This window comes from Oryza glaberrima, chromosome 12, assembly GCF_000147395.1.
Source record: "Oryza glaberrima chromosome 12, OglaRS2, whole genome shotgun sequence".
Taxonomy (NCBI): domain Eukaryota; kingdom Viridiplantae; phylum Streptophyta; class Magnoliopsida; order Poales; family Poaceae; genus Oryza; species Oryza glaberrima.
The window spans coordinates 4,456,832-4,466,960 of NC_068337.1; the positions used below are offsets into that span (position 1 = coordinate 4,456,832).

Consider the following 10,129-nt stretch of genomic DNA (forward strand, 5'->3'; position numbering starts at 1 on the left):
GTATACGAAAAGTCGAAAGATACACTGGAAGCACGTAATGATCTAAAGCATATGGAACAATGCGGCGACCTTCACCCGGAACCAAAGGAGAAAGGAAGCCATTACTTGAGTCCAGCCAGCTACACTCTTAGCAAGGCAGAGAAGGAAAGTATGTTTGAATGCTTGGAGAGCATAAAGGTACCGTCTGGATACTCCACGAATATCAAGCGAATAATAAGCACGAAGGAGAAGAAGTTCACAAACCTAAAGTCTCATGACTGTCACGTGTTGATGACACAACTGCTACCAGTTGTAATAAGGGGTATCCTTCCAGACAATGTCCGGGCAACAATAACAAAGCTATGTGCATTCATGAACGCAATTTCGCAGAAGGTCATCGATCCGGATAGATTAGAAGCCCTTCAGAATGAAGTGGTGCAATGTCTCGTCAGTTTTGAGTTGATATTTCCACCTTCATTTTTCAATATAATGACACATCTGCTTTGTCACCTTGTGAAAGAGATCCGTATTCTCGGGCCTGTGTACCTACACAACATGTTTCCTTTCGAGAGGTACATGGGCGTTCTGAAGAAGTATGTTCGTAACCGTGCTCGTCCAGAGGCAAGCATCGCCAAGGGTTATGGAACAGAGGAGGTCATCGAATTTTGCGTAGAATTTATCGAAGACCTTCGCCCAATCGGGGTACCTGAATCACGCCATGAAGGGAGACTACAGGGAAAGGGAACTCTCGGAAGGAAAGCAATAATGACGGTAGACAACAATTTATTCCGTAAAGCCCATTTCACTGTTCTGCAACACTCTTCATTGGTAGCTCCTTACATCGAGGAGCACTTGGCTCTAGTTCGCGCCAGGAACATCGGTAAGTCCGATGCATGGATTACACGGCATCACATTGATACTTTCCTCACGTGGCTACGACAACATCTCATAGGTAACGAGTCAATCAACCAACAACTTGCCTTCCTGGCGAGGGGACCGTCTGGGTCGATCGCGACATTCCAGGGATATGAGATCAATGGATACACATTCTACACGAGAGCCCAAGACATGAAGAGCACGAACCAAAACAGCGCTGTTCGTGTCGATGCCATGGGACACGATGGAACAACTGCCACGTATTACGGTGCCATCGAGGATATATGGGAACTTGACTATGGTCCTCTCAAGGTTCCTCTGTTCTGGTGCCAATGGGTTAGGTTGAATGGTGGAGGTGTAATGATTGATGACACTGGTATGACAACTGTTGACCTTAACAAGGTTGGATACTCGGACGAACCTTTTGTCCTTGCCAATGATGTAACGCAAGTCTTTTTCGTAAAGGACATGTCTAGCAAAGGAAAGAAGGGCAGAGGGCCTGACGAGCCTAAGCGTCAAGTGGTTCTCCCAGACAAAAGAAAAATCGTCGGAGTTAAGGACAAGACTGACGAGGATTACGATCAGTTGGATGGGCAACCCCCTTTCACGGTGACGATTGACCCTAGCATCCTCCTATCAAATGAAGACACCCCTTACTCACGCAGCGATCACAAGGAGGGAACAATAGTGAGGAGAAAGTACGTGCGGTCAACCGTCACCGCCGATGTAATGCCGTAATTATTGTGTACACGATGTAAACTATTTTGGATGTATTGATTATCCATATAAATCAATTGATGTATGGCATAATTTACTATCATTCATATGCTACATTTAATTGACTATCATTCATATGCTAATTATAATTGACTAGAGAATTTTTAAAAGTATTAAATCATTCATGTGGCATTTACAGATGTTAATTAGAGTTTTTCACAATTTAATTTACTATCTTTCATATGCTACTTATATATGACTATTCAAATTTTTAAAAGGTTTAAATCATGCATGTGGCATTTACATATGTTAATTAGAGTTTTTAACATTTAATTTAATTTAATTCCTACGCTAAGTATATATGATGATTACAATTTTTATTAATTTTAAATCATGCAGTATGTACATACATATCTTAATTAGAGTTTTTACCAATTTAATAATATCATTCATATGCTAAGTATATATGATTATTGGAATTTTTATTAATTTTAAGTCATATATTTGCTTATTACGATTTATCCACTTAATTTTAGTCTTAATTAGACTTAGCATATACGACAGTTACACTTAGCATACATGACTCTTTCAGTCTTAGCATGTAATATTATTTGAGTTTTAATATAAGATTACTTTATTTGTAATGAGACTTAGTATGTAATTATTGACTAGGGAATTGGTGCGACTCCTAGCAATTGACTATTGTAGTCTTAATTAGACTTAGCATATACGCACGAAACACTTAGCATATACATGACTATTTTAGTCTTAGCATGTAATATTATTTGAGTTTTAATATAAGATTATTTTATTTGTAATTAGACTTAGTATATAATTATTTACTACCTAGGGTTGTATAATATACGTCACCTAGACTTAGCTTATATCACGATTTGTAATTAGACTTAGCACGTAAGGTTGTGTAGGGTTCTATTGTACGACATTTACACTTAGCATACATGACTTAGATTGTTAAAACATAAATGTCTCGTGACTTAGCAGATGTTTCTTGTATCAACAGATGGCTGACTGCGATGAGGAACAGATATTGTATGATACAATCGCGGAGGGAAGCAGCCAGTACTAGAATGAAGAAGAGGGGAACGAGGATCCAAACCAATACTTGAACGAGGAAGGGAACGTGGAGAGGGATGTGGAGGGGAACCAGCAGGGGCACGTGGAAAGGGATGTGGAGGGGAACCAGGAGGAGGAGGCTAGTGGTAGTCAACCCTCCGTTGGACAGAAGAGGGCACGCAGGCAACGAGGTGCAGCGAAGAAGCTTGAGGGTCGGCACATCATAACGGAAGTGGAAGAAGATGGACGTCCTAGTGCCCCGGCCGAAGCCGCCATGAACTATGTACGTTACAGCGGTTGGGTTGTGCGGGATAACGTGCCTGTCAGTACGGTGTACTGGCGAAGAACAAGGGCACGCGGAGATCATGAGAGCTTTGTCCCAGATTCGGAGAAAGAGATGTTGTGGACCACAATGCTCGAGACATTCACCCTTCCTGCGGGTACAGAGGACAAAGTGAAAAGGTGGACTCTGAAGAAAATGGCAGAACAGTTTCAGAGCTTCAAGGGAGATCTGTACTAGAAGTATATCCTGAAGGGGCAGACACCGAACTTCGACACATTCCCAAAGCTAAGGGATCACTGGGACGAGTTCATTGCATATAAGACAGGTGAACAAGGGCAAGCGATGATGGAAAGAAATAAAGAAAATGCCGCCAAGAAGAAGTATCATCACCACTTGGGGTCAAGAGGCTATAGCGTCGCGATGCCGAAGTGGGAGGAGATGGAGGCTAGCTTGATTGAGAGGGGTATCGAACCGGCAACCGCCAATTGGCCGGAACGATCGAAGTTCTGGTACTATGCTCATGGTGGAACGCTCAACCCAGCTGATGGCTCATTGGTCTTCGGTGATCAGATACGAGAGGCTGCGCGACGACTAACAGATGCAGTGGAAGCCTCCTCTCAGGGCACGTTCCGACCGGACAGAGATAGGGACGAGCTGACACTCGCCTTGCAGACTCCAGAGCATCTAGGACGAACACGAGGGAAAGGGGTGATTCCTTGGAAGATTGGTTTCAAGGAGGACATCCACACGTACAGGAGTCGGATGAGGAGCAAGAGAGATACCGAGGCGAAGATTGCAGATCTAGAGTTCCGGGTATCGAGCTACGAACTCAGAATGCAAGAGGAGGTGGAAAGGAAGGTTGATGAACGCATGGCCGCACATCGGTCCCATGATCCCCAGCCGACCATTCCTCCTGCAATGGTGAGCCCGTCAGGAAACCGTAGCAGCTGCGCCTCAACGGGGCAGGTAGGATCACAAATTCGAAGAGACCCGAGACATTGACCTTCCATTTCGCCCATAGTTTATGATGTTTTGTAAAATTTAGTTAAAATTTATATATTTTAGTAGGTCTCGAAAATCTTATGCAATTGAATCCTAGAACTCTATCATATTTATATTGCAATTGTTGCATAAAAATAATGTGCAATCAATATATTTCAATTGCAATACATATCAAGCGTGACGCCAACAACCAGGCGCTAGCGCTGGGTTTGTTGAGGTGCTACCTGCAGCAGCTGCTGCAACCTGTTTGGCTAGGCCGTTGGTGCCGGCGCATTGCTGTTGTGTTGCAACAATGGCACAGTCATCGAGCTGCACACCCTCACCTACGCACGCGGCGCAAGCTCGCTGCCCTGGACCGTGCTCCAGTGTTGCATCCAGGCTTAGTGGATTGAGTGAGAAGACGAAAGGATGATGCCAAAGATGCTGACGCGGCTAGTGTGGACTGTAGAAGATGAATCTCAATCAATCTATTCGTCATGCTTGAAAGGCTGGAATAACTAATCAATTGGTTGGATCGATGATATGTACTAGATGAGGGAAGCCGAAACGGAGATTTTAACTATTTGCCACTCTTACAAATGGTGCTTAACGATTTGCCACTAGACTCACATGAGGGCCCACAAATCATTGACAGGGTGTAGCAAATCGTTAATTGCCATGTCACAAGAGTGGCATTCCCATCGGAGGGAGTTCATCTTGCTAGTGCGGCCGGTGAGGACGACGCTGTACATGGACAGGTGCGTGTTCTGCCGCCACGTCGAGGAGAGCGCATCGTTAACTTTCTCCCCCCGGCGCGCCATACCTGAGGAGCAATTTTGACCATATTGCCTTGTTGGGATCTTTTTTTTATTATTATTTTTTGCATGGTTTGTTAAGGGGTAGAGATTTTTGGTATTAGGGATTGAAGACCTTGTACAGATTCAACGTAAAGTCTAGAGATGTCAGTTGAACTTATTCCCATGTATATTAATCAGAATATCATACATTATAAGTTTATAACTAGAATTCACCAAGGGTGCAGAAGGAAATTCTCCGTAGTTTATTCATTATTCAGGAGATATAAGAGGATATGATTTGCTAAACACGGTAAAAGAAAAACTATGATTTGGTCAAATCGAGCCACGAGCAGCCTATCGTCATTTTGATCTGGCCAAATCAAGCGTCTAAACAACACACGCATGCACACGGAATGCACGCAATTGAAGCAGTAAAAAACTAAAAATTGAGCTAAACTACAATCAATTTCAGCTAGTTCACGACCAAGCAGTGCTAATATACGAATAAATATCTTCTAATGCATACAGTTGTCACCCAAGTACGTACTCACTTTAATCGCAAAAAAATAAGTACTTACCCCACTCAATTAGTAAATTTTATTATCGGAAAGTCAAACGTTGTGTTTTTGACCAACTAGTAGTCAAATCACGAGTAGAACTAATTGTGTACTACCTCCGTCCCAAAATGTAACAACTTTTAGGTATAAATTTGAACACGCAGTTTCCCAAATTCATAGTTAAAAATACTTATATTTTAGAACGGAGGGAGCACAAAATTATGTCAATAGATTTATATTTTATCGTATTTTTACAAATTATTAGCTCTTATATATATGTTCTTATGTTAATGTGTAATAACCAATATTCAATGTCTAATCTTCAAGATTTTTTCTTAATAATATAAAATAAACTCCAGAGTACAAATTAAGATCAACATAGACTTAAATTAGTAGTGCTACAAATAAGGAAGTAACTCCCACACTTGATACATATATATGAATTAATGATATGAATTCGTCAAAGGCTGCTAAGGACTGTCCTTGAGTAAATTCATTATCCAAAAAATGTTAGTCAACTGCCACTTGCCACTTGAAGAAGGCCATATATAAGCTTGACCCATATAGGGCTTGTATCAATTCTTTCTTACGTACACTCAAATCTATATTCACCGATAGTTGAGTCAAGAATATTGACAAAGTGATTGTTTATGAAATTAACTAGAAATTATCATTTAATTTATATGTCCTAAAATTCATAACTCCAAAAATAAGATATGTTGAATATTCATAAAAGAGACACACATTGTAAAAACGATATATATAGTTTCATAGGAACCAACTCTAATGTTGTGATATATATACTATTTTCTCATAAATTTAAAACAACGCAGTTGAACGTAATGTTAGTTTAGAATTTATATGAGACAAGTGTAATTATAGAAAAAAAAATCACAACCAACATTAAAAAGCAATCCCAAACAAATTAAAATAGTATCAGAAATATTTCAATAAAATATCACTCAGAAATAAATATTCGTAATAAAATTTCAAACACATTAAAAAAAATGCCCACGCATATGCGTGGGCTACCTTCCAAGTAATGTTAATGTGTAATAACCAATATTATTCAATGTCTAATCTTCAAGATTTTTTTCTTAATAATATAAAATAAACTCCAGAGTATAAATTAAGATCAACAGAGACTTAAATTAGCAGTGCTACAAATAAGGAAGTAACTCCCACACTTGATACATATGTATGAATTAATGATATGAATTCGTCAAAGGCTGCTAAGAACTGTCCATGAGTAAACTCATTATCCAGAAAACGTTAGTCAACTGCCACTTGCCACTTGAAGAAGGCCATATATAAGCTTATATGCCATGGTTCCCAATTTCAAGCTCAAGTTCAGTCCTACGCGCACCAGCAATTTGCTATTTGCAGGTAGGATGCCGTCATTACAAACGGCGGCGGCGGAGGCGGCCGTGGATGAAGCGGTGGTCGCCGGCAAGGGCGGCGCCATGCCAACCTCCACCCAAGATTTACTACTTCGGTATGTACAAATTTATTGGGGAAATTTCGAGTGATATTTTTTTAAAAAAAATACTTTCCAATTTATATTATAAGTCGCTTTAATTCTTTTTAAGTTAAATTTATCTAAGTTTGATCAAGATATCTAAAATATCAAACTAGCTTCATTAAACCTAACATTGATTTTTTTGGCTGGAAATGTTGCTATGTTTTATATAAGCTCGGTCAAACTTCTACTTATAAAAAGATCAAAATGTCTTATAATATAAAAGGAGTATAAGTTAAATAAATTTTGATAGAATTTAAATAAATTTTGCTAAATTTTCGGACGAAATAGTTTCATGCCGAGGGTTCAAATTAAATTTCAGACCTTGCCCCACCACCACCCTGCTGACTCTCCTCAAAAGAGACACGCCGGAGAAGCACGCCGCGGCGGCGGAGCAGAAGATGGAGTGGCTCCGGTCGCAGCTCGTCGGCAAGGACGTCGAGTTCGACACGCCGTTCGGCCGCCGCCTCCTCACCTACGCCGACCACACGGCGTCCAGCCGGAGCCTCCGCTACGTCGAGGACTACCTCCTAAACGAGGTCCTCCCCTTCTACGGGAACACGCACACGGAGGACAGCCATGTCGGGAGGAAGACGACGAGGCTGATGCACAGGGCGGCGCGGTACGTCAAGCGGTGCATGGGCGGCGGCGCCGGCGACGCGCTGCTGTTCTGCGGCGCCGGGACGACGGCGGCGATCAAGCGGCTGCAGGAGGTGATGGGCGTGGCCGCGCCGGCGGCGGCGCCGCTGCGCGCGCGCCTCGCCGCGGGGCTCCGGCGGGAGGAGCGGTGGGTGGTGTTCGTCGGGCCCTACGAGCACCACTCCAACCTGCTGTCGTGGCGGCGCAGCCTCGCCGACGTCGTCGAGATTGGCCTCGACGGCGACGGGCTCGTCGACGTCGCCGCGCTCCGCCGCGCGCTCGCCGACCCCGAGCACGCCGACCGCCCGCTGCTCGGCTCCTTCTCGGCGTGCAGCAACGTCACCGGCATCGTCGTCGACACGAGAGAGATCGCGCGCGTCCTGCACCAGCACGGCGCCTTCGCTTGCTTCGACTTCGCCGCCAGGTAACGTGGATCCAAACTTGGTCAAAATTCAAATTCAACTGAACTTGTACCGTACCATATATGTGACATAAACTCTTAGCACATTTTGTGCAGTGGTCCTCATGTGAAAATTGACATGAAGTCTGGCGAAATCGATGGCTATGATGCGGTGTTCTTGAGCCCCCACAAATTTATTGGTGGCCCAGGTACACCAGGCATTCTTCTTATGAACAAATCGTTGTATCGGCTCAATTCTCAGCCTCCCTCAACATGCGGGGGTGGCACCGTGAACTATGTCAATGGCTTTAATGAGGAGGTGAGAACTGAAATAAAAAAAATCAAGTCAAATATGTTATAGTTCTCACATCAATGTCCAATATGTTGACTATTTTAAGACGCATGACTTGTAGGATACATTGTATTATGATGACATTGAGGAGCGAGAAGATGCCGGTACACCGGCGATAATACAAAAGATCCGTGCATCCCTTGCATTTTGGGTCAATGAGTACATTGGATATGACACGATGGACCTACATGAACAAATATACACTGAAATGGCCATGAAAAGGCTTGTCGACAATCCAAATGTTAAAGTGCTAGGAAACACAAGCGCCAACCGCCTACCAATATTTTCATTCCTGATCTACCCTCCTATGGTAGATTCAGTTTTTCATGGGGACGATAGATTGGCGATTGTGAGACGCAAAAGACTTCCTCTCCATGGACGATTTGTCACTAAGCTTCTTAACGATCTTTTTGGCATCCAAGCAAGGGGAGGTTGTGCTTGTGCAGGCCCTTATGGCAACATCTTGCTCGAAATCAATAACGAGCTTTCTCTTCGCATACGCTCTGCACTTGTTGAGGTACGATCAAATTGTCTCACGATCATGTTTAAATCTCAACAACACGGCATCATGGTGCTAATATAATATACTGTTCATGGTCATGATTTTTTTTAGGGGTACCTTGGACTTAAGCCCGGGTGGACCAGGTTGAGTTTTGCTTACTACATCTCCAAAGAGGAATTCAAATTCATCCTAGATGCCATTGAGTTTTTAGCAGCATATGGTCATCGATTCCTCTCGTTGTACAAGTTCGATTGGAGGAGCAGTAACTGGACGTTCAGTAAACAGGCAGCCAAGGAGTTATCTGCTGCCACTGGTGTGCTTTTAGGTGAAGATCTCCAGTTCAAGGCTGAAGATAAATCAGATAATAATAAACCCGAGCCAAATCATACAAAATTTGCAACATATCTGGAGAATGCCAAGAGAATTGCACTCTCCTTGCCGGATATCAATCAACAAATTATTAGTATTCCCCAAGGAGTAGACCCTGATATTATTATTTTTCATGTATAGTTGATATTTTGGGTATAGTATAATGTTATGATTAGCAAATTAAGTATGTATTGTATAGTGATGTGCCGTATGCTTTTTAATTTGTAGATGGTAATTGCCCCAAATTGTATTGATGGCATCAGAGTGTAAAGTTGCAATTGGTTTCGATCAAAATAGTGTTTGCGGAAAATTCAAGCCATATATGTTGCTTTCCGTCTCTGTTTCAGCCACAGTTCTAATTTTAAACTTCTTTGTGATGATAAGAGAAAAACATTGGGTGTATGACGTCCAAAGATTTTGACTTCAGCTTTATATATAGTTTGCTAACAGACTTTTATACTGCAGAAAGATCACAATCTTTTTATTTAATTCTTACAATTACTTCCTACAATATCATTGTTTTATTTAAAATTTATTTATCCTCCAAGAAATCACAGCTGACCCTTGAATTGATCAATGATCAGCTGATGATTACACACATAAAGTGTCTTGTGTTTCAGGCGAAAATTTGAGCAGTGACCATGAAACTAATGGCATGAACATTGCTTGTATCCTCTTGCAGCAGCCATGGCAAAAAAAAAAGAAAATTACTCGCTCCGTCTCAAAACAAACAAATATAATATAGAATGTGACACATCATAATACTATAAATCTAATTCAGATTCATTTGTCCTAGATAGGATGTGTCATATTCCGTACTAAGTTTATTTATTTTAAAATGAAAGGAGAATGAATCTATGTAGATTTGGATGGTTTTGAGGTACTGCTTGCTCAATGCACACGGTGGTCTCACTAGGCCCACGCTTGCTCTCCCTTTTCTCCCTTTCTCTCGGTGGATCCTCTTTCTCTCAATTGACGCTTTTGATCCACGTTTTTCCGTTTATCTCTGTTAAACCTCTTCAACTCAACCGAGGCAATCAGATCTTCTATATGGTACGTTGACACCCTATGAGGCTCCTCCTAG

At 42.0% G+C, this 10,129-nt stretch overlaps 1 protein-coding gene across 1 annotated transcript; it reads left to right on the forward strand.

Annotated features, from left to right (window-relative positions):
* Positions 1-406: 406 nt before the first annotated feature.
* LOC127758071 (uncharacterized) lies at positions 407-9,344 on the forward strand. The gene is made up of 6 exons (XM_052283695.1): positions 407-430; positions 6,608-6,759; positions 7,106-7,846; positions 7,940-8,141; positions 8,236-8,691; positions 8,788-9,344. Exons 1-6 carry the CDS (start codon positions 407-409, stop codon positions 9,184-9,186), a joined length of 1,974 nt encoding a protein of 657 aa, XP_052139655.1. The 3' UTR covers positions 9,187-9,344.
* The last annotated feature ends 785 nt before the right edge of the window (positions 9,345-10,129 follow it).

Bases quoted from the DNA above. Each gene is read 5' to 3' on its own strand.
- LOC127758071 (XM_052283695.1), top strand. From the start codon at position 407: ATGAAGTGGTGCAATGTCTCGTCA. The intron at 431-6,607 runs GTTTTGAGTTGA...CCCAATTTCAAG, and splicing joins AGTGGTGCAATGTCTCGTCA to CTCAAGTTCAGTCCTACGCG. The intron at 8,692-8,787 runs GTACGATCAAAT...GATTTTTTTTAG, and splicing joins TACGCTCTGCACTTGTTGAG to GGGTACCTTGGACTTAAGCC.